The sequence below is a fragment of the Sorex fumeus genome, unplaced genomic scaffold, assembly GCF_029834395.1.
Source record: "Sorex fumeus unplaced genomic scaffold, SorFum_2.1 ptg000008l, whole genome shotgun sequence".
NCBI classification, from domain to species: Eukaryota; Metazoa; Chordata; class Mammalia; order Eulipotyphla; family Soricidae; genus Sorex; species Sorex fumeus.
In genome coordinates this window covers 1725293-1750220 of record NW_026606065.1, presented here as the reverse complement: position 1 = coordinate 1750220, position 24928 = coordinate 1725293, and the positions used below count along the sequence as shown (strand labels likewise).

The window sequence follows — 24928 nt, the reverse complement described above, 5'->3', positions numbered from 1 at the left end:
CTCTATTGACTTCTCACCTTTGGTATCCAAGCTGCACAAAGCAGCCTCTTGTCTCAGAGAAATAAAAATTTTAAATCTGACATCATCAAAAAAAAGGTTACTAATGTCTGGAACAAAGGATAAATTTCAGGAGTAATCACTGGGCAAGAATTGGACTTGTATTGAGGTTCTTCTTCCATTGTGTAAATTTTGTGATCTGCTTCTTTTTCCTCCGCTTAATTTTGTCAGACTTAGTTTTATCAGACCAGAGAAATTGTATGGGAGGGAAGGCACATAACTTGTATGTCCTTGGTGCTGTTTTGATCCCTGACATCACAAATGGTCCCCGAGCACCACCAGGAGTCACTTTTGAGCACCACTGGGTTAGAAAAAGAAATTCCGCCTTTCTGACTTAGGTTGCAAGTCTTTATTGTTGCATATGGGTCTGCAATGAATATTGAAGTTCATTTCTGATACAAATTTTATGTATTCTCTGTAGATGCTTTATATGTTTAATCATGGATAATGAGACTGATGTTGTAATCTGAACTGTTATGTTTAGGCTGAGATTTTTCTCTCTCCTTCTTTTTCTTTCTTTAACAGTTATTGAAAATCGTGTCAGGACCTGGGTTAACAGGTCCTGTGAGCAACAACAAAAGGAGTGGTGTTTGCTTTCAGATACATGCAATCCTAATGGGAAGCTCAAAGGAAATAGTAACCACATGGTGTGATCTCATATTGTGGGTAGCCGGGAGGATTTTGCCCTGAACCTCACCAAGGCCTTTGCCTGCCCAACTCCCGAATGTGGATGGGAACAATTAGAATGACTGTGTAGATGTGGATGAATTAATAGATTCTGTACTTACTTTTCTTCATATGTGCAGGATGGAGATGTCTGCCCAGAGGCTGATTTCTAACAGAACGTCTCAGCAATCTACATCTAATTCTGATTACACCTGGGAATATGAGTATTATGAGATCGGACCAGTTTCCTTTGAAGGATTGAAAGCTCATAAGTGTAAGTCTTCTATATCCTCACGTTATAAATATAATGTGCAACTATCTTAGCCTGTAAAGCCTAGTGGTTATTTCTCCTGAATGTTCTACTTCTTTTTTTAAAAACAGAACTCTGTATTTTGGCCCTGGAAAACATCTCCTCTGAACATGTTTGCATGTGCAGTGGTGCTATTACAGGAGTGATTTGGTGATTTGAATGACAAAGAACTTGAGAGGCTAATCTTAGTGGAGGTGCAGGAATTTTCAAATGGAGATTTTTTCTTCTTCTTGGTCTTTGGGTCATATGCTTGTTGCTTGTGGCTATTTCTGGCTCTGTGCTCAAGGATCACTCCAGGCATTGCTCAGGGAACCATATCTAATTGGGTTAGCCTCTTTTAAGAGAAGCTTAAGACAAGCTCCTTATCCCTGTACTATGTCTCTGGCCCTAAGTTTTTAAGAAAGAAAGAAAGAAAGAAAGAAAGAAAGAAAGAAAGAAAGAAAGAAAGAGAGAGAGAGAGAGAGAAAGAAAGAAAGAAAGAAAGAAAGAAAGAAAGAAAGAAAGAAAGAAAGAAAGAAGATTTTAACAATTCCAACCATCTCCAAACGGAATATTTGAAGGATCAAAACTTGGAGTTGTTATTTGAAGAACTTTCTTTTACTACATAGTCAGAGGTGTCCTTTCAGCCCATTGCTTTAGACTGTGGAGAACTTTCTGTATGTTTATAATGCCAATCCTTAGTTCTGCTCTAGACGTGACCTTTCATATTATTGCAGTGATTGATCATCCAGTACAGAAGATGAAGATGGAATTCGGTGGAAATCTTACTAACTGGCCTACTCCTGTTACAGCCAGATGATGAATCACCCTCACTAAGCATGTTCCTTGTTTTAAGTAGAGATGACAGATAAGCAGGACCTGCTGCCCATTCCCAGGACTTATTGTGGTCATTACACCATAAATACTCCATCGACGTTTGTTGTTTCAGAATAAATAGTGCTGAGCTACCAAACTGTTAGGTACTTAACTGATTAAGATTAATGGGAGAAATTAGAATCAGAGATTCAGTGTGGTAAAGGAAATAAGTTTCACCCTTCTAGTATTTCCTGCCTGTTGCTGGCTCACCTGACATGAGTCTCCTTATACTTCACACCTACTTGTGCTTTTTCAAGAAGAACTTTCTAATTTTTTTTTACCTTTTAGATATCATTATAAAATTTAAATATTTTGAAGTGTCCTATGTGATCATTTGCTGTATATAAATATTGTGAAAGAATCCTTCCTACCAAGATAATATATTTATGCATTTCCTTTTCTAGGTTTTTGGGTAATATTTAAGCTCTGCTGTCTTGAAAATTTCAATTTTACAGTATAATATGAACAAGTATACTCACTGAGGGATTCTTCAATTCTCAGATCTATTTCATCTTATTAGCTGAAAGTTTAGGCCCTTTGACCAATTCCTATTATTTCCCCCCTCCCCAAATCTCCATCTTACTGTTTCCTTGAATGTAACTTTTGGGTTTGTTTGTTTTTTTTTTAAAGATTTCTATATAAAAGTGCAATCTATTTTTATCTTTGCTGGGCTTATTATACTTAGAATGTATGCTAATTCATACATGTTATAATAAATGACAGAATTAATTGTTTGAAGGCTGACTAATATTCTTTGTAAATATTAATATTCTTTGTAAATATATATACATACATGTTTTTGTTGGGCTGGAGCAATAGCACAGCGGGTAGGGTGTTTGTCTTGCACGCAGCCGACCCAGGTTCAATTCCTCCACCCCTCTTGGAGAACCCGGCAAGCTACTGAGAGTATTCTGCCTACACGGCAAAGTCTGGCAAGCTACCAGTGATGTATTTGATATGCCAAAAACAGTAACAAGTCTCACGATGGAAATGTTACTGGTGCCTGCTCGAGCAAATCGATGAACAATGGGATGACAATGCTATAGTGCTATTATTACTTAGAAGTAACCTCTAGAGTTTTCCTTAGTGTAATTTGGCAGTTACCTACCGTATGCACACCAGGGAGATGACATTCTCTTCCTCTGACTTTCAGTTTTGCTATTGACATGCCAATGGTAGTATTTTCCTCCTTTAGGGGCACTTATTTTACAGTTCTTTAAAACATTTTTTTCTCATTTTTTTCTATAATACTGTCTTCTTGCATAGTATAAGCTTGTTTTATTTCATTGGGTTTGATGGTTTTAAAAAATCAATTCTAGATTATCTTCAGACTCTAAAAAATGTGTATGTTACTCATTTTGCGATTGATTTTAGGTTTTTTTTTTACTTGAAGCCAGTTGTAATTTTTTTTTATAATTTATTTATTTATTGAATCACTGTGGGAAAAGTTACAGATCTTTCAGGTTTAGGTCTCAGTCATGTAAATATCAAACACATTTCCCTTTACCAATACTTATTTTTAACCGCGAACCCCAATAGAACCCCATCTCCCACCCCTCCCAATTCCTGTGAGGCAGATGAGTTCTAGTTAACACTCTATCTACTTTGACTAGATTCATTGTTTCGGTAAAAGATGCACCATTATTATTTAGAGTTTACGACACCCCCCCCCCCAAATCAGACATGCTGAAAAAGCGTTGTGAAATGATTTGCTTTCTACAGCTGGGTTTGGATTTCTGCTATTTTACTTATTAACCCTGGAAGAATTTCTATTAAAAGTTAGATAGTTAAGAGATTGGTTTCTGTGCTCTGGAGTCGTGGCCATGCTGGAGAGCCGCTCGTGGGGGGCAGCTGGCGATCTCGGTCGGGCATGAAGGACGGCCCATTACGCCCCCCTTCCCATGAGGCCCCTGCCGCCCCCCAGCCGCGGCTCAAACCTGCTGTCCACAAGGCTCCCGTGCGGCCGCCATCTTTCTTTTCAGAGAGCGGATTTTAGGTTCTTAATTTTAAAAACAATGGACATTTGACATTATATTAGGTTGGGTATACAACATAAATGATTCACAATTTCTATATATTGCAAAATGATTATCACAGTAATTCTAGCTAAGTTAATTACTGTACATAATTACAAAGGCTTTTTTGGGTACATACCCTCTTAGCAATGTTCAATTATATAATATATAGCATTGTTAACTGTAGCCACGATGCTATGCATTTGGCACACTTAAAATTCTTTTTACTTGTACTTTTTGACTTTTTGACTTTCCCCCCTTGTATTAGTCATGATGGTTTACAAAGTTGTTCATAGTAAAGTTTCAGGCACACAGTGTCCAACATAAATCCCAACTTTCCTCCACCAATGTCCCAGTTTCCCTCCTACCCCTAGCCTATCTCCTTGACAAGCATAATTGTAATTTTAGTTATTGTAATTTGGACTTCATACTACACTGGAGCACAGCAGGTAGGGTGTCTGCCTTGCACACGGCCAACTCAGGCTCGCTTCCTCCGTCACTCTCAGAGAGCCCGGCAAGCTACCAAGAGTATCTCGCCTGCACGGCAAAGCCTGGCAAGCTACTTGTGACATATTCGAGATGCCAAAAATAGTAACAAGAAGTCTCACAATGGAGATTTTATTGGTGCTCGCTCGAGCAAAATTGATGTACAACGGGAGGACAGTGCTACAGTGCTACTTACAGTGTGATTGGTTATGTAGTTTGTCTAATAATATATACCTCACCTCTACTCCACCTATGTTCCCAAGGCCCCTGACTTTGAGCCCTGCCTCCGTTACCTCCCTTCCACCTCTTCTTACTTCCCCCTCTTAATTTCTCTCCTTCCCTTCTTATTTCTTTCACCCATTTGTCAATGGATGCTTCCAGTGCTCTCTCCTCTGGGTGTTGTGTATTCACGAATCACGAATCACGACCATCCTGTTACTCGTCGATTGCCTCGAGCAGGCCCCACTAACATCTCCTTCATCCTAGCCCTGAGATTTTTAAGAAAGTGCCATATTCAAGGCTCTTTCAGGGTTAGGAGAATGAGACCCTTCATTGTTACTGGTATTTGGCATATTGGGTATGCCACGGGGAGTTTGCCAGACTCTGCCGTGTGGGCAGGTTACATTCGGTAGCCTGCCAGTTTGTCCAAAGTAGGAATGAGATAATAAGATGTCATAATAAGATGGTTCTGGGAGCTGGGTTTTATAGTCTCTGAGTCTTGGCCATCGATGGGATTACACAGCGCCAGCCAGGGGGCCGGTTGGTGGGTGTGACCCCTGCCTACTGGAATTTGGAGGATCTGGGTGGAGGATGCTCAGCCTGGGGCTGGGTGTTGTGTATTATGCTGCAGTAAATGTGGGAGGGCAGTGATCCTTTCAAGATCACAGATCACCTCCTCTGGACATATATCCAGAGTGTGAGTTCTGGGTCACAGGGCATCTCTACTCTTAATTCACTGAGAACCGTCCATGCTGTTTGCCACAGTGGCTATGTCACTTTATGTCCCCACCAACAGTGTTCAGGCTCCTCTTCCCCCCACTTCCTGCCTTTTGTTATGTCTGGTATTTTTTTTTATAATAAGCCTTCTAACAGATGTGAGATGATATCTTCACTTTCCTAATGATTAGGGATATTGGAAACCTTACCTTATACCTGTTGGCCATTTGTTGTGGGTCCACACTTACAATGCTGACTCTTTTCTCAGGAGTCCCTCCTGGCAGTGTAGGGGACAGAACCAGAATCAGCCGAATGACGACAAGTCAAGCACCTGGAACCCCTGTCCTATCTGGTCCCTTTTTGGCTACTTGGACATTTTTATTTGGAAATATGTGTATTAAGATTCTCTGTCAACTTGTGGATTTGCTTTTGCTCTCTAGTTAAATTAAGTTCTTGCTTACTTTGATTAGAAACTTCCTAACAGATTTGCAAATATTCTTTTTGGGTCACACCGGCAATGTACAGGGTTACTCCTGGCTTTGCACTCAGGAATTACTCCTTGTGGTGCTCAGGGGATCATCTGGGATGCTGGGAATCAAACCCGGGTCGGCCACATGCAAGGCAAACGCCCTACCTGCTGCACTATTGCTCCAGCCCCTATTCTTTACCAGTAAAATCTTCAAATAAAAAATATTAATTTACATTCGCCCTCTCCTCTCTGGAAAGAAAGTTGGCGGCCACATGGGAGCCTTGTGGACAGCAGGTATGAGCCGGGGGTTGGGGGCGACTAAAACCTCATGGGAAGGGGGGCGTTCCGGTCCGTCCTTCACGCCCTACCGAGGCCACCAGTTGCCCCCCACGAGTGGCTCTCCAGCACGGCCACGACTCCAGAGCACAGAAACCAATTTCTTAACTATCTGTCTTTCAGTAGAAATACTTCCAGGGTCAATAAGTAAAATAGCAGAAATCCAAAACCAACATTTAATTCTTGAACCCAGCTGTAGAAAGCAAATCATTTCACAATGCCTTTTCAGCATGTCTGATTTTGGGGTGTAAACTCTAAATAATAATGGTGCATCTTTTATCGAAACAATGAATCTAGTCAAAGTAGATAGAGTGTTAACTAGAACTCACCTGCCTCACAGGAATTGGGAGGGGTGGGAGGTGGGGTTCTATTGGGGTTCATGGTAAAAAATAAGTATTGATAAAGGGAAATGTGTTTGATATTTACATGACTGAGACCTAAACCTGAAAGCTCTGTAACTTTTGCCACAGTGATTCAATAAATAAATAAATTATAAAAAATTAATTTAAATATCGTAATTAAAAATTTAATAACAAAACTTTAATTTAAAATATTTAATAACAAATACCAGATTTTTAAGTACAAATACTTGCAAATTTTACCAAATATTTTAATATTTGCAAATATTTTTTATCAGATTTATAAATATTTTTTACCAATAAAATATTATTTTTATTTGTATTAGACTTGAAAATATTCTTTTTTCTCATTTGGCAAGTTGCCTCTCTATTTTGCTAATGATTTTCTTTACTATGCCGACTTAAAACTTGAAGTGGTCCTCTTATTTTTGCTCACCTTGCCTTTTGCTTTTGCTGTCCAGTCTAAATACTCATTACCAAGACCGGTGTCAATATCTGACCCTGGTTTCTGACTTTTGAACTTTCTATCTGTTAAATGCCTCCTCTCTTTTTCACTGCAAGCTGTTCCTGAAGATTAATCTTGGCCTTCTGTCCGAACAAACTCCACAGGGTCTTCCGGTTCAGTCACCTCCCCTAGCTGTCCTACCACCCCCAACCTTGCCAAGCCTCTAAAATAAGATGCACCTTGTCATTCAACCAGCTGAAGCTTCTAGTTGTTTCTCAAACTTGGTGAGTCTGAAAGGTGCTTTGAGATTTGTGATTTCAAACCCTTCACTCCCCAGGAGAAAGTAGGAACTTAGGGTTCCGTCTGACTGTAGGCGTGGGGAGTTATGATGTGCCTATGCCTCTGCCTTTTCTACCTACCTCTGTGTGGATACATGTGTGGGAGTCACTGAACCACGTGTCTCATAGAGGCCACGTAGAAGGAGGGGAGCACAGGACCCGTCCAAGTACTCTTGTCTTCATCTCCTGGTCAATTGAGTAGTTAGCCTGTTCTCCATCTTTTGCAGGAGGGACCAGCCTTGATTCGTGGTTCCCTTGACTCCAGATCTCACTGCTTGCTGGTGGTGCCCTTGGAGCTCTGGGCTGGACAGTTAGAGAATCACCAATTAGGACATGCTGCCCATTCCTGCCTTCTGGCTCTCTCATCAGTGAGGCTGGCAAAGGTTTCACAATTACGCACTTTCTGGTTTAGGATTTTCTCTTTTGTTGCTTAAAAAATTATTAACTGAACCGCACAACTCTCATTCCTTCTGAGTTCAATAATCACAATTAAATGCTTTTTTGATTCATTCTTTATTGATGTCTGGTGAGTCATTTTTTGTTTTGAGGCCACAGTCATCAGTGATCAGGGATTACTCTTGGCTCTATGCTCAGGGGTCACCCCAGGAGCTGCTCCAGAAACCATATGAGATGCCAAGGATTGAACCCAGGGCAGCAAAATGCAAGGCACAAAAAAAGCACATGGAATGCATTAGAATACATTGTTATTTAGAATCTGATGAAAGGCTATTGCCTCAGGATGTGAAATCACCCTCCTTAAATTACTTTAATTCTTTAATACTTTTTTCCCCAGGACAACCTGTAATAAGGACACTATTTATTAAAAAATTTTGTGGAAATAAAAATGACTAGGTAGATTGTCATACATTTTTCTGTAAAATTATGTTTTTTTTTCCTTTTTGGGTCACAGTCAGTGATGCACAGTGGTTATTCTTGGCTCTGCACTCAGGAATTACTCCCAGCAGTGCTTGGGGGACCATATGGGATGCTAGGAGTCAAATCTGGGTTGGCCACGTGTAAGGAAAATGCCCTACCCATTGTACTATTGCTCCAGGCCCCAAATATTAGCTTTTGTAGCTTAACAACAACAAAAAATTTTGGTATCAGTTTTGTCCTACCTTTTCTTCTTATTTTAAGGATCACATAACACAGGTCTGGTGCTATAATATGGATGTTTTTATTTCCAGAGACTGTTATACATATTGAGTGGATTGAGTTTTAGGAATAAGTATAGCTGAAAAATTTTCTCTAATTGTTGACATAAGATGACACAGTACAAACGTATATTACCTGCTGTTCTATTAGAGAGGAGTTTATTTTAACATTCAAATCTAGAAGAAAACAAAATTGTTCTGATGTAATGTATCTGATTAGAGGGTCTTGATGTTATCAACAATAACAAAAATAACCTTCAAAAAACTCAGGGGATGGGGTGGGTCTGGATCAACAGCACAGCGGGTAGGGCGTTTGTCTTGTACGTGGCTGACCCAGGTTCGATTCCCAGCATCCCATATGGTCCCCTGAGCACCGCCAGGAGTGATTCCTGAGTGCGGATCCAGGAGTAACCCCTGAGCATTGCCAGGTGTGACCCAAAAAGAAAAAACAAAACAAAACAAACAAACAAAAAAACTCCCAAAAAACTCAGGCAGAAGAAAATAAAAATATCAAGAGTGTAAGAGTTAATACAGCAGGTAAGGTGCTTGTATGAAGCCGACCCTAGTTAGAATTCCCAGCACTCCATATGATCTTATGCCCGGCAAGGAGTGATCCTTGAGCACAGAACCAGGACTGTGTCCTGAGAGTGACCTAAAACCCCTCATCCCCCTCCCCCCCAAGAGAAGATTAAGTCTGTTATTGCACTCTGTACACTGGTAATTTGTTTTAAATTTTTGTTAGTGAGACACCATGAGGTACAGTTGTAGACTTATAAATTTTGTGCTTGGGTTTCAATTATACAATGATCAAATACCCATCCCTCCACCACACTGGTACTTTTTAAACTTTTGTGATTCTGACCTTTAGGTGTGTCTCATTTTTTTGCTGAACAAAATTTAGAGCTATTTAGATGCAGGTTTAGCATAGAATGATAAGGATGAGGTCACAACTGTTGTCTTCATTTGCTTTACCTATGATGGATCACACTTGATGACAATAACTCCATCTTTAGTCACATCAAGTTTTTCTGCCTGAAAAACTTATTCTGTTCTGTCCTTCAAAGAGTCTTCTCATCCGAGAACCTCTTATTAAGATCCTTGTGAATTCTCTTTTTATGCTCATTGAATCTCATGGTTTATAGATGTGGACATATATCTAACATATATTTGGTAACAACACAATGGAAACCAACTTCCCAGATCTTCCTCCACTTCCTCCACTCCCCTTCTCTCTCCTCTGTCCTTTCCCTTCCCCTTTTCTTTCTCTGCTCCCTTCTTTCCCTCTTTTCTCTGTCCTTTAGACCCGCCTTCCTTCCTTCCTTCCTTCCTTCCTTCCTTCCTTCCTTCCTTCCTTCCTTCCTTCCTTCCTTCTCCTTCCTTCCTTCCTTCCTTCCTTCCTTCCTTCCTTCCTTCCTTCCTTCCTTCCCTCCCTCCCTCCCTCCCTCCCTCCCTCCTTCCTAAGTTTTATGAGAGCCAGTTATATTTTAAGCACAAAATTGATGCCAAATGGTGATTAGCAAGGGAAAATATGGATATGGAACATGAAGGTGAATATCTAGGTAGAGTTGCCTGAAAGACCTTACTGAGAAGGAAAGGTTTGATTAGAGATGCAAAAGAAACAAGAGGTGGAACTATAAGATATGCTTCAGGGCAATAGTGTAATTATTGAACATTTCATGGAAAACTGAATGAAACTGAGGAGACCAGAATGGTAAAAAAAATATGTGTATCAGGCAGAACAGTAGGAAACAAAAGTCCAGTGATGAAGAAGAGGGCATTGGGACCTTAGAGGTCATGCTGAAACTTTGGATTTTTCTTGAAGTTACTGGAAAGATTTGGGGAAGGTTTTAGTAGGACCTCTGTGCAGTAGTGTAAGGAAAGGGAGAGGAGTGGAAACAGGAACAATTCAGGGGCAGTTGCAGTAGTGAGGCAGAAGTAATGATGGCTTCGTGGTGAGAGCATTGGAATGGTGAGAGGCCCATAAATTCTGGACACTTTCATTTTGGAAGATAGAGCAGTAGGATTTATCAATAGGTTGGTGCAGAGCTAGAGGAAAATACAATGCCAATGATGTTTTGAAAATTTGTCACCAAGTAACTCACTGGATTAATTTCCATTCACTGAGTCGGGGAGGACTGTAGGAGAAGCCGGAACACCCGAAGCTGATTTTTGGATTTGTTAAACTGAGATATAAAGGCATCCAGGGTATGTGCTGTGCAAGTGGGCGTTGAGGAGTTATTAGCACAGAAATGGTGCTTGACATCAAATACGATGTCAGGACTGCATTGAAGAGTGTAGATTGAAAACTGAAGAGTTCAATGACTGAACCCTGGGAAACACTAGCATGAGAAGTCAGGGGTGCTGGAAGAAGGCAGCAAAGGAGCGTGAAGAAAGGTGGGAAGAAAAGCAGGTGGTATACCTCTTTGAAACCAGGTAAGAAAGGATGAAAAGGTTGAGACAGTGGTCTTTGTCAAACGATTCTTAGGTTCGATGACCTGAGAACTGAGACTTGTTCATTAGCTATATAATACAGAAGTCATTGACAGTGATTTTATAAATAGTTTTGTAAGGGGCCGGAGAGATAGTACAGAGGGTGGGGCACCCATATTGCATGCAGTCAACCCTGGCTTGACGTCCAGCACTGCCTGTGGTCCCCTAAGTACCATAAGGATGCTCTCTGAGGAGGGATCCAGGAGTAAGCTCTGAGTCAGCTGTGCCAAAAAAAAAAAAAAGGTCACAGTGAACTAGTGGTAATAAAAGGCTAATGGAGTTATTCAGGAAAAAAGGATAGGAAAGAAACTGAAGACAGTATTTACAAATTCCTCAAGACTTTGCCATTAAGGGAAGGAGAGCAATGGGGCATTAATGAAGGTCTTTGGTCGGGTTCTCAGGGTTTTGTTAGAGCGGGAAACACAAATATTTTGAATTAGTGAGCAGTTGTTTTGGTTGTAGCAGGTCACTACTGGCTGCGTGTTGAGTGACTGCAGGAACCCTCTTACTCTTAAGTCCTCAGTGGTCACCATCCGCAATACTTTTTCATATACCAACTTGCAAATAACGTCAGGCACACTCACCCATCAGTGAAGCAAGAAACTGAGCCCTCAAATTGAGACGCTTGAGAAGGCTTGGAGTAAGATCTGTCATAGAAGCAAAAATAGAAACAAATAGAGAATATTATTATTGATTTTTATTTATTTTTTGTGGGCCACACCTGGCTGCTCCTGGCTTTGCTCTCAGGGTCATTCCTGGCAGGGCTCAGGGGACCATATGGGATGTTGGGGATCAAACCCAGGTTGTCTCTACCTGCTGTACTATTGCTTCAACACCTCATCATCAATTTTTTTTCTAATTTTTATTTATTATTCTTATTATTTTTTTATATTTATTTATTTTTTAATAGTGAGGCACCATGAGGTACAGTTGTAGACTTACACATTTTTGTGCTTGGGTTTCGATTACACAATGATCAAACACCCATCCCTCCACCAGTGCGCATTTCCCACCACCTCGGATCCCAGCATCCCCTCCCCCCCCAGCCCCTATCCCACCCTGCCTCTGTGGCAGGGCATTTCCCTCTCTCCTTTTGAGTGCCATGGTCAGCAAAAGAGGCATTGAGTGGCAATCATGCTTGGTCGACAGTCTACCCTCAGCATGCTCTCCCATCGTGGGCGGATCCTCCCAACACCCTTTATTTGGTGTTCCCTTCTCTTTCTGAGCTCCCCCTTCCCCTAACATGTGTGGTTGTCCTCCGGGTCATTGAGTAAAATTCCTGGTACTAATCTCTGCCATACTTGGGTGTTAGTTTCCTATTTTCATCATCAAATTTTTGACAGAAATGCATACCACAAAACTGAACCTAATACTTTTTTTTTTTTTTGCTTTTTGGGTCACACCCGGCGATGCACAGGGGTTCCTCCTGGCTCATGCACTCAGGAATTACTCCTGGAGGTGCTCGGGGGACCATATGGGATGCTGGGAATCGAACCCGGGTCAGCCGCATGCAAGGCAAACACCCTACCCGCTGTGATATCGCTCCAGCCCCGATCCTAAGACTTTTAAAGGCAGACCAGGTTAGGGACAGTAACAGGCTCTGGTAGCCTTTACTCTCTTTTAGATTAAATGCTAGCCCTTGGTATTTATACAACCAAGAAACAAAAAACGCCCAGTTTATTCGTAGAAGGCAGAGGGGAGGGAGAGGGGAAGAGAATAGTTCCTTGAACCCTCTCTGAAGTGGACGAGTTAATGCATGCAGAAAAGGCACATGCTTGTGAAGGGCTATGCAGCTGTCAGTATTCAGCTCTTTTGTTTCCTTCCATTTATAAAGGTTCCGTTAAGGGGGAGTAATGTTGTGTTATGACACATGCCATCCAGAATTCCCTTGGACAATTTTTTCCTCTGTTTGGTTTCTGCTGTAAAGATTTAACAGTGTGTAATAAGGAGCGGCCGCTCAGGCCTGTTAGGACCCTCTTTGGAAGGTTTCTGTTGGCTTTCTGAACCAACCGGCCTCCTGGGAACCTGTCTGTGTAAATCTCTCTTGTTCTTTTTCCTCCCAAAGAATGCTCTGACTTCTGACCTAGGATTGTTCCTTTCCCCCTTTTACTGCAATGCCCATACTCTGAAATTTGGCATATGCGTCTAATGTCAAGAGGGTTTGTATATTTCTGGGAGAAGATGGAGGCTCTGGTGCCCTCTGAAAGGGCCTCAAGGGGTGAGGTCATGGGAAAGAAGATGAGGGAGAGGAAAATAAGTAATTTGAGGCAGCAGAAGAACTGTGTTCAGAGGGAAGGGAAATTAGCGGAGCGATTTAAAGCATTTTGTTTTGGAAAACGTCGATGCTGTAGCATCAAGAGATATTTGGAAATGCTATTGAGTAAACACGGCCCTTCTCCTTACTCTGATTCTCCGGCAGTAGCTTGTTTGAGGATTGTATATTTTGGTGCCCCACGTTATTGTTGTTCTCTGAGCAGCTGCCTGTGGTGCTGGCTGGTGGGAAGAGAAACCGGCTGTGCCCAGGCCTCCCTCCTTCACCTCAGCCCGCTGAGTCAGAGCAGTGGAGGATTTATGCCGTCCAGGCACCGTGAGTAGGGAAAGCTCTCCGTACAGGAACTCCACCTAGTAAATGGATTTGGAAAATGCAAAGCATCCCTCTTGTTTCAGCTCTCAACTGAAGGCTGGGATGAAATGCTGGGATGCCACTTTAGAATTTCCTTTTGTTACTTAGGATGTTGATGAGGTGCAGTGTGCTGAACTGTCTTTCATAGATGCCACGATGCTTTTCCGTATGTGCCCCCCAAATGGAGATATTTTCATTATACGCTTGTTATACTCATATAACATCTGTTTTTGGGTCCTTGTCTTATTATGTCTTTCTTATGCCTCGTTTTGACTATGATTATAAGGTAACGTCTTTTGGTGGGACAATTACTCACGAAAGGTTTGTTAGTTTTGCATCCAGAGTGCTATGCTAAATATACATTGTTGAGTAGGGTGGTTAATCTCTAGGTAATGGCCTTGTGTAGAATGGAAGTATGAAATATGCAGAGTGACTTGTTAGTCTGTTTCTCTATTTTAGAAAAAGTGTTTTACATATACATGATTTAATCAGAGTAATGCTTTGCATTTGAACACACTTAACTCCCTTTTACAAATTGCTAATCCTCTTTGTATTTTCACAGAATGAACTTTTTAGGATAGATAAGATATGTAGCCTAATTAAAGTTTGTTTCATTTCTTAGATTTGAGAGCCTATTGTGAATATGTCAGGTTCTGTAGAAAACACAATTTTATCCTGTCTCAAAGACATTCACTCATGACTGTCACTCAGATTAGAATCAAAGGGAGAAGCAGAGACCAGACCACCTTGGGCAGCTGTACCCAGGGAGAGCACCCAGTTGGATCCCTGGCACCACATGTGATCCTTTGAGTACTGCTAGAAGTGATCCCTGAGTACAGAGCCAGGAGTAAGCCCTGAGCACTGCAGGACGTGGCCCAACAAACATCCCCTCAGCTACCCATCCCAAAGTCATGAAGTTCCAAGGAGGAATAGAGAACACTGGGGAAATTAATCCAGGCTTTGAGACAAGAATGGTGTGTGGAATGAGCTTTGAAAGACAGACAGACTTTCATTAGCTCTTGGTTGAGAAGAGTTATTCCATCTAGCTAAAAGTATAGCATTAGAATTAGGAAGCTGTGTTTAGGAATCAAGGTACACAGGGACATAAGATTTCCTAGCCCATCTGGAAATATGTTTTTTGTTTAATTAATTAATCAATTAATTAATTTTTTAATTAGTGAAACACCATGAGGTACAGTTACAGACTTACAAATTTTTGTGCTTGGGTTTCAGTTAGACAGTGATCGAGTACCCATCCCTCCACCAGTGCCCATTCTCCACCACCACTGATCCCAGTATCTCTCCCACCCCCCACCTCCCCATCCCACCCCAACTCAGTGGCAGGGCATTCCCTTTTGTTCTCTCTCTCTCTCCCTTTGGGTTCTGTGGTTTGCAAGAGAGGCGTTGAGTGGCAATCATATTTGGTCTATAGTCTACTTTCAGCATGCTTCTCCCATCCTGGGAGGATCCTCCCAACACCCTTTATTTGGTGCTCCCTTCTCTATCTGAGCTTCCCTTTCCCCCAGCACGTGTGGCTGGCCTCCAAGTCATGGAGCAAAATTCCTGGTACTAATCTTGGCCACTCTTGGGTGTTATTTTGTTACTATTTTGTTGCTTTATGTTCCCCAGATGAATGCAATCTTTCTGTGACTATCCCGCTCTTTCTGACTCATGGAAATATGTTTTTTAAATCACAGTTTTTATTTGGAGGTTTTAAAGGGAAGGAGGGAGAGAAAGTGGGAGCGAGTGGAGAGTAACCTGCTCGAGAGAGAGCCCGGGTTTCTCCGAGGGCGGAGAGAGCCCCTACACACATCCTAGCATTAGACACGAAAGCATGAAAGTCCACATCTCAAGAGGGGAGAAGTGGGCGACATATGTGCTCAGGCACCACACGTGCTTGGCCACGTGGGCACAAGCAGCACATGGGCTCGGGTAGCATATGTGCCTGGAAATATGGGTTTTATTGTTTATTTATGTATGTATTTTATTTTGGAGGGAGAGAAGGGTGGTGCTGGGGAACCATGCACACCCCTCAGATGGAACCACAGTCAGCCACAAACAAGGCAAATGCTTTAACCCCTGTCCCATCTCTCTAGCCATGGAGGCATGATTATTAAAATAAGGGTAAACAGGGGGAAATGTCGATGATTTAATAATAATAGGCATCTAATTTGGGTTACCCTCCTCTTGGATACCAGAGCTTCTACAAAGTGCTGTGTGTATGGAGTCCTTTATTCATCTGTTAGAAGTCAGCTTCATTTGTTTTTTCAAACCGATCTTCATTCAAGCTTTCGTCATGTCTTGATCACACCAGCAGTGCTCTGGCGGTGTCTGGGGGAGGGGGGGCAGTGCCGTGGGCTACTCCTGCTGTGCTCATGAGATGCAACCCAGGACTCCCTTCCTTCGAGCATAAGTTTCAGCCCTTTGAACTGTATCATCAGCCACTGATCTATTTTAGCTGAACAGTTTTTACTAAAAGAGCAGTATTATCAAAGCTATGATACAGCAGGTTACACAGTGGAAGACAGAAGACGAGGACAGTGCTCGGAGGCCTTTTGTATGTTCTCTGCAAGAAATAATGTGCACCTGGAAATATTCGGTGGGAACATAAGAGAAAATATAATCTTCTGATCCATAGACAGATGTGTTATCCATTGCACCTCTGGCCCACACAGTGAAAATATAAAACTGGGCTGGTTTGCAAGAATGGCCGAGATTAGTACCAGGAATTTTGCTCCTTGGCTTGGAGGCCAACCACACATGCTAAGGGAAAAGGGAGCTCAGATAGAGAAGGGAACACTAAATAAAGGTGTCGGGAGGATCCTCCCAGGATGGGAGAAGCATGCTGAAAGTAGACTATAGACCAAACATGATTGCCACTCAATGTTTCTTTTGCAAACCACAACATCTAAAAGGAGAGAGAGAACAGAGGGGAATGCCCTGCCACAGAGATAGGGTGGGATGGGGAGATGGGGGATGGGAGGGATACTGGGATCCGTGGTGGTGGGAAATGGGCAATGGTGGAGGGATGGGTATTTGATCATTGTATAATTGAAACCCAGGCACAAAAATTTGTAAGTCTACAACTGTACCTCATGGTGTCTCACTAATAAAAATTAAAAAAAAAAAGTAAAGACAAAAAAAAAAGGTGTTAAGAGATTGTCAAAAAATTTTTAAAAAAAAATTTTAAAAACTGGGCTTGTTTGAATCAGAATCTATTTTAAACTTCTTATTGTAGTCGCTGTTAAAATATTTTGTTTTTCAACTTTAGTGGTATCTTGAAGTAATAATTGGTCTACATGCTCTCCTAGGCTCCTTCACGGGGGAGATAAAAAGCAAAAGTAAGACCATTCTGCCACAGGGGACAAAACCCTCAGTGACAAATACTACATTCTTCCTCATTTCCTCCATCGCAGTGTTCCCGGTTGACTGATGGGTCAAGGGTAGCACTGTCTGTAGCTCTGTCCTCCCTTCTATTCTGCTCGAGCAGGCACCAGTAACATCTCCATTGTGAGACTTGTTGTTACTGATTTTGGCAAATCGAATACGCCATGGGGAGCTTGCCAGGCTCTGCCGTGCAGGCGGGATACTCTCTTTGAAAGGGATGGAGGAATTGAACCTGGGTCAGCCGCATGCAAGGCAAACGACCTGCCCGCTGTGCTATTGCTCCTGCCAAGGGTATCTTCATCAAATTGTTTCACATAATGAGCAAACTCAAATTCCCTCAGTGTTCAAGTTTTAAGCTGCTGTGAAATAACCCCAGTATTAACTGTTTTGCAGATTCCATTGTGATTGGATTTTGGGTTGGTCTTGCAGTCTTTGTGATTTTCATGTTCTTTGTGCTGACCTTGCTGACCAAGACAGGAGCTCCTCACCAAGAGTAAGTTTGGACCATTCTATAATGTCTGTGCAGGGTCCTTGGGGAAGGAAGAGGCAGAAATTGTAAAGCCTGCGAGACTGTGGTTGCTTTCAGTGGCTGGAGAGAGGGGGAAGGTCATGGATTTGCTGCCAGGAGAGAAGATGTCACCTATCGTCCTCCTGGCATCTGTCTCGTGCTCTGCGGCCTCTTTATAAGTGGGCCCCAGAGGATGCCAGGACCCAGGGAACCTGGACGTAGCCTTGATGGTGATCCAGGTCTAATTTTTATAGCAGAGTATTTTAAAAGTAGGGTGCATTTTCTCCCTGCAATACCTTTCTTGGCACTTTAGGGGATTACTTGAGCACATTAAAAGAGCAGTAAAGTAGGAGGATGACCAGGTTTGTTTATTTATTTATTTTTAACACTAAAGAAGGGGCTAAGGAAATCGTACAGAAGGCAAGACACTTACCTTGCCTGCAGCTGACTCGAGTTTGATTTCCAACAACACAAAATAGCCTCCAAGGATTCCCAGGAGTGAACCCTGAGTTCAGAGCAAACCAACAAAATGTGGAGGTGGTATTGCAGTATGACTTATTCATTCATCCAAGATCAGGGTGCTTATAACTCAAGGACCAAAGAAGATGGGAAACTTGTTCCCCTTCTCCCTCAAATCTTGTTCTCTGATTGGAGCTAACTAAGGGTTTATAAAAGGTTAGTGGAGGAGGTCACAGGAGAGGAGAGAAGTCTGGTAGGGAAGAAAGGGCCTAGTCATGCAGCATCCTGCTGATGTGATTGGTTTGATGAAGGAATGAGGCAAGCCAATCTTGGCAGAATGTAAGATGATGCGCTTTGTGACGTTGGCTCTCAGTGGTTCACTGAATGCCATAAGCATAAGAGAGCTATTCTTTGTTTTTTTTCCCCCTCTTGTCCAAGATTGGCTCTTAGTTTAACAGTAAATGCATAGTTTAGAGGACCATAAATGCATAGTTTCTTTTGTTTGCATATAAAACTGTGATTTAACAGTAAATGCATAGTTTAGAAACAGTAAATGCATAGTTTCTTTTGTTTGTTCTTGTGGGGCCCTATCTGAAAGCTTATTTTTGCCTCTGTAGTCCCTTCAGGTGAGTATAACTTGTCTTAGAGTCTCAAGTTTTATTTATCTTTTTAAATTTAGTTCATTTATTCCTTTTGCTTCTTTATGTATTACTTACAAATGAAATCATTCAGTGTCTCTCTACCAGATGGGGTAGGTGCTGCTGTCCCACCTTCTCCAGATGGAATCCCGGTGACCATGAGCTTCTACAAGCATGGCTCTGGCATGCGGGTACCAGGACATTTTTTCCGAACCACACGGCCGCTTACACGGCTGCGCGACATTTCCTTATACGCAAAGTGATCAATGGAAAGTAAATCATCCAACATATACTGCATTTTTACCTAATCATTTGTCTGTGGGTAGGTAGGCTGATTCCAACTGCATTAACTATGAGGATGCACAGACCACTTTGAAGTCATGTTTTGTTTTCTTTAGTTAAGTAAACAGAAGTGGGATAAATGAATCATATGGTATTCCTATTTTTAATTCCTTTGGAACATCTGCACTCTGCTTTCCACAATGACTCACCATTCTCATTCCCACCAACAGTATAGGAGGGTTCTTTTCTCTCCACATTCCCCCCAATCTTTGCTTTCTTGTCTTTTGAATAATATCAATTCTCATGGGCATGAGGTCATTGGTTTTGAATTCACAGTTCCACATCTTACTGGCTGTGTTCAGGGGACCCCATGTGGTTCTGGGGATCAAACTAGGTTGGCTGCATGCAAGGCAAACACCCTACCTGCTGTACTATCTCTCAGGGCCCAGGCTTATTTGATCAAGCCTAGAGTCACCAAGGGGTGGAAAGAAGAATCCCTACTACAAGCTGTCCTGCATCCAAAGTTCAACCTCTTGTGTTACTCCTATGGGGAAACGAATGGAAATCTCATACCTACTGTGGTGGAGAGGAGAATGGATGGAAATTTGACATCTGCCCCTTTCTTAGACACATCCCCTTGTTTCACAGCGTATTGATCAGAACCCACCAGACTTCGTCTTCCAGGATGGGGAAGAGTGATCTTCCACGTACCCAGATCCTGTTATTCATTGATTGCCTCGAGCAGGCCCCAGTAACGTCTCCTTCATCCTAGCCCTGAGATTATATTCAAGGCTCTTTAGGAGAATGAGACCCATCATTGTTACTGGTATTTGGCATATTGGGTACGCCACGGGGAGTTGCCAGACTCTGCCGTGTGGGCAGGCTACATTTGGTAGCCTGCCAGTTTGTCCGAAGTAGGAATGAGATAATAAGATATCATAATAAGATGATAAAAACCGGGAGCTGGTTTTTATAGTTTCTGAGTCTTGGCCGTTGTTGGGATTACACGGCGCAGGGGGCCAGTTGGTGGGTGTGACCCCCGCCTACTGGAATTCGGAGGATCTGGGTGGAGGATGCTCAGCTCCGATCCGAGTAGGCTTGGAGATCTCGGCCCCGGGTCCCGCTTGCCTTTATTCCTCTGCCGGTACCTTCAGGTGTGCGGAGAGTGGTCTCAGCATGGTGGTGGCTGGTCCTGGAGGTCTTCGGCTGCCAGAGCCTACCCCCGCGCCTGGCTGTCCTTGCGGGGGCCCCTTGGAGGGGAGCGGGTTGAGCTTTCCTCCCCGCCCCGACCACGTACCCAGAAGGAGAAGAGAATAAGATATTTGTGAACACTAGTTAAGTAGACTGCAGAGGGAGAGAGACTGCTATTAAGCTGACATCACTTTTCGTAAAGGCTGTTATGTTCAAGAAGCAGATTTAATGGAGATTATTTTTCCCATAGAGTATTTGCTACTGTGTGTGGGAAAAACTGTGTTACTCAGATCCCTTATGGAAAATGAAGATAAAAGAATCATTACCCTTGCTTTCTCAACTAAGGAGCCATTTACTTTGTATAATGCCTGATAAAAGCACTGCAGTTCCATTATCATAAATATGTCATAGAGAGAAAAAGAGAGTGGTGAGAAAAGCTTGGATCACAGTTTTATATCGCATATTTTGGAGTTTTAAAAAAATTATCAAACTTCAGCATCATATACTCCAAATATCTTTCCTCTGTAGTATTTAAGATCTCCTTGCTCAGATGAGGAAGTTTTGCACTTAGGAGTGAGTATAGGATAGCACTTGATCATACAAAAATAGAAATTATGTTTGAATTTAAATATAGCTCAATGTGGCATCCACTAAAATGATGGTAGCAGTGAAAATAAAATCTTAGAGCAGGAAAATGACAGTTTTCAGTCTCTGTCTCTGTCTCTGTCTCTCTCTGGGGGGGCGGGGGGTTGAGGGTGGGAGTTGGGTGCCCGGGATCAAGCCCCATACAAGGCATGTACTCTATTACTTGAACAGTATCCTTGGCCCTGGCTTATACATTGTTCAAAGTTCACTGGAAGTGACTCCTAGAAATACCAGGTGTCCCCAAGCTTTTATGCACCCTCCCATGAAATGGGAACATTTAAGGATAGTTATATACATGTTACCCTTATCATAGCAGTAAAATTCACACAAACCTAAAAAATTTCTTAGGAAATTACAGGTGTTTTTCCTCCAAAAAACAGAAGAGGAGGGTTCTATTTTCCAGAACCATGTTACCTATAGGGATAGAAATTGAATGGTGGAAACATTTATAAAATAAAGGAAAAATATTTTGTTTGCTTTTTGGGTCATACCCAGCGATGCTCAGGGGTTATTCCTGGCTCTGCACTCAGGAATTATTCCTGGCGGTTCTTGGGGGACCATATGGGATACCGGAGATGGAACCCAGGTTGGCCGCGTGCAAGGCAAACACCCTACCCGCTGTGCTATTGCTCCGGGCCCCAATAAAGAAAATATTTTATATCTTCATTAGGTGGTAATTTCATCCATATATTAAAACACATTGATGCTTAGATCTATGGATTTCAGTATGTAAACTTTAATGATAAAATGAATAGAAACTAAATTGAAACAAATCTAGAATCATAGCTTTTCATACAATGGGTTTTTCATTTATTTAAATGAAGTTTCAAACATTAAGGGCTGGAGCTATAGTAAAGTGGGTAGGGCATTTGCCTTGCACGCGGCCGACCCAGGTTGGAGTCCCAGCATCCCATATGGTTCCGTGCATCGCTGGGTATGACCCAAAAAGAAAAAAAAAAGTTTCAAACATTAAAAAAAGCTTCTTCCTTTTATCAGTCAACCCAAGGGAAAATGACTGAGGGTTAAAAGAGTTCAAGGCTGGCTTCTTACTTAAAAGGAAAAACTCAGACTTTTGAGAGAAATTATTTGTTTGATATCACCCAAGTGATCACTGTCATAGAAAGCGGATATAAAAGTCCTTCAGCCAGCTATATTGCAAAGCCTCTAAATTTACTGAGCATGGAATTATAGGTGATTTTTGATAACTTGGAGGTCAGTATGTAAGACTAGATATCTCACCACTTGTAAATTGAATCCATACCCCACTGGCTCCGAGCACTCAGTTATAAATACTTTATTCTGATAAGAAGTAGGATTTACTTCTGAGATCACACACACATAGTAAACACACCTAGTATTTTTGTTTGAGTTTTGTTATAGATTTGAAAACATCCTCAAAGATGACATTTTTCTTTAACATGTAAACAGTGGCATGCACCAATCAGTAGCTCACACACACTGTCACGTCTTCCCATTGTTCATCGATTTGCTCAAGCGGGCCCAGTAACGTCTCCATTTTGAGACTTGTTGTTACTGTGTTTGTAACAACATACAAAATATGTCACGGGCAGCTTGCCAGGCTTTGCCGTGCGGACGAGATACTCTCTATAGCTTGCCGGGCTCTCCTAGAGGGGTGGAGGAATTGAACCTGGCTCGGCTGGGCTGGCTGCGTGCAAGGCAAATGCCCTACCGCTGTGCTATCGCTCCAGCCCAATCAGTAGGTCACATTTGAATATTTTAAATAGCACAAATTGTAACATTGGAGTCGATGCATGGAGAAAGTTCTCATGCTTCATGTGTGAGTGACTATCTGTAAGTCTAGAAAGGATGGAGACTGAAGTAACAGATCGGACAAAAGGTTATTATTTATTCATGTTCATGCACTTGTGAGATCACAATCACAAATCACAAATCATCCTGTTAGTCGTCGATTGCCTCGAGTAGGCCCCAGTAACGTCTCCTTCATCCTAGCCCTGAGATTATATTCAAGGCTCTTTAGGAGAATGAGACCCATCATTGTTACTGGTATTTGGCATATTGGGTACGCCACGGGAAGTTTGCCAGACTCTGCCGTGTGGGCAGGCTACATCAGGTAACCTGCCAGTTTGTCCAAAGTAGGAATGAGATAATAAGATGTCATAATAAGATGTTGCGCGGTTCCAGGAGCTGGTTTTTATAGTCTCTGAGTCTTGGACGTTGATGGGATTACACGGCGCCAGGGGGCCAGTTGGTGGGTGTGACCCCCGCCTACTGGAATTTGGAGGATCTGGGTGGAGGATGCTCGGCCCAAATCCGAGTAAGCTTGGAGATCTCGGCCCCGGAACCCGCGTGGCTTTGTCCCTCTGCCAGTACCTTCATGTGTGCGGAGAGTGGTCTCAGCATGGTGGTGGCTGGTCCTGGAGGTCTTCGACTTGTGATATAATCTGAGTCATTTCATTTATTCACTGATTTATTACCACTGAATTTCTATTTTGTTTCATGTAAAATGATGAAATTAGGATGCAGGGTTTGATTCCCACTCCTCCCAATACCTGGTTGTGTGACTCAAGTGGGAAATACAACTGCCCCTTACCTGGGCCTTTGTCAAATGGCAATACCAATTCTTGCCCTTTGTGATGGCACTGATAAATTTTGAGAATCTGGTCGAATAAAGGAATATGATGATGCTTTGACAAATATGAAACTTGAGCCTACAACCAGATAATATTGTTGTTCGGGCAGTCCTGCTGTAGACCTGTCCTGTCCTGTCCTGTGGGTCCTGTCCTCCCATTGTTCATCGATTTGCTCAAGCGGGCCCAGTAACGTCTCCATTGGATTCTAAACTTGAGCATGAGCAGGGGTGCTTGAGGTGTTTATGAAAATACAGATTGCAGGCCCCGGTCTTTGTTGACTTGAAAGCCACATGTTTTAGGAAGCACTTCAAGTGATTCTAATGCAGATGATTCAAGAAAACATCTCAGAACCACTGGGGTTTGATACATATAATGGGAATTCCTCAGGATGACTAAGGGGTCCACATTTTGACTTGTGTATTTTACACATGTTCAGAAACCATATCCCTCTGTTCTGGTGTTTATCTGCTCTGATCAGGGTATTGCACTCAAAAATGTTCGGTGAAAATGTGCCAGCCTGTCCTACATGCCAAAAGCCATGATTGTGCAGGAGAAAGAGTTTAAGGATTAGCAGGGTTTAACTTTTCCATTTTTTTACCCCTTAGCAATGCAGAGTCTTCTGAGAAGAGATTCCGGATGAACAGCTTTGTGTCAGACTTCGGAAAACCACTGGAGCCAGATAAGTTGTTTTCTCGCCAGGGTACTGAGGAGTCCAGGTCTCTCTTTCACTGCTACATCAATGAAGTGGAACACTTGGATAGGGCCAAGACTGGTCACCAGACCACATCCCTTGACACCAGTGTACAGCTCCAGGAAGCCATCGGAAGCAGCGGGAGAGCAGAGGAGGAACTGAACAGGCTTATGAAGTTTGATATCCCCAACTTCGTGAACACAGACCAAAACTCCTTTGGGGAGGATGATCTTCTGATTTCAGAACCACCTATTGTTCTAGAAAATAAGCCAGTGGTCCAGACTTCACACAAAGATCTGGTTTAAGAAATAGGGTCTCTGAAATATCATGACCTTTGAATAACTAGCAAGGAATCTCCATTCTCTAAAACTGCGTGTGTGTGTAAGGGTATGAGAAACAGAAAGGTCTTACATAGATGGGCAAAGAGATTAACCAGTCCCCCTGACCCCCAAAAATTGTTTATTAAGCTAAATTTATGGCTTTACACACATTTGGGGCTTTTTAAAGTTAATGTGTTTATCCTGTCTCATTGTCCTTGTTAAAAAGTTGGCAACTTAGCGTCAGTGTTCTTAAACAAGGGTCAGTGCATGGTGTTCTAATCTGGCTCTGACACTACCTTTAGCAAGCTGCTTTGTGTCTTCGAACTGCTACATCTCCAACTGTAGAATGAGGAATCTAAAGTCCACCGTCCATCCCAGCTCCAACATATGTGAATTTATGACTTCCTATCCTGACAGGGCTGGGGTATGAATAAAGTTATGAACTAGGCACAGGCTTCTAGCTCCTCTTATCACGAATCACGACGACCATCCTGTTAATCGTCGATTGCCTCGAGCAGGTCCCAGTAACGTCTCCTTCATCCTAGCCCTGAGATTATATTCAAGGCTCTTTAGGAGAATGAGACCCATCATTGTTACTGGTATTTGGCATATTGGGTACGCCACGGGGAGTTTGCCAGACTCTGCCGTGTGGGCAG

At 42.4% G+C, this 24928-nt stretch overlaps 1 protein-coding gene across 1 annotated transcript; it reads left to right on the top strand.

Moving 5' to 3' along the window:
* Positions 1-864: 864 nt before the first annotated feature.
* On the top strand, positions 865-24318 carry MRAP2 (melanocortin 2 receptor accessory protein 2). Its single transcript, XM_056109707.1, has 3 exons — positions 865-997; positions 17320-17419; positions 23867-24318. Exons 1-3 carry the CDS (start codon positions 865-867, stop codon positions 24255-24257), a joined length of 624 nt encoding a protein of 207 aa, XP_055965682.1. The 3' UTR covers positions 24258-24318.
* Positions 24319-24928: the final 610 nt, after the last annotated feature.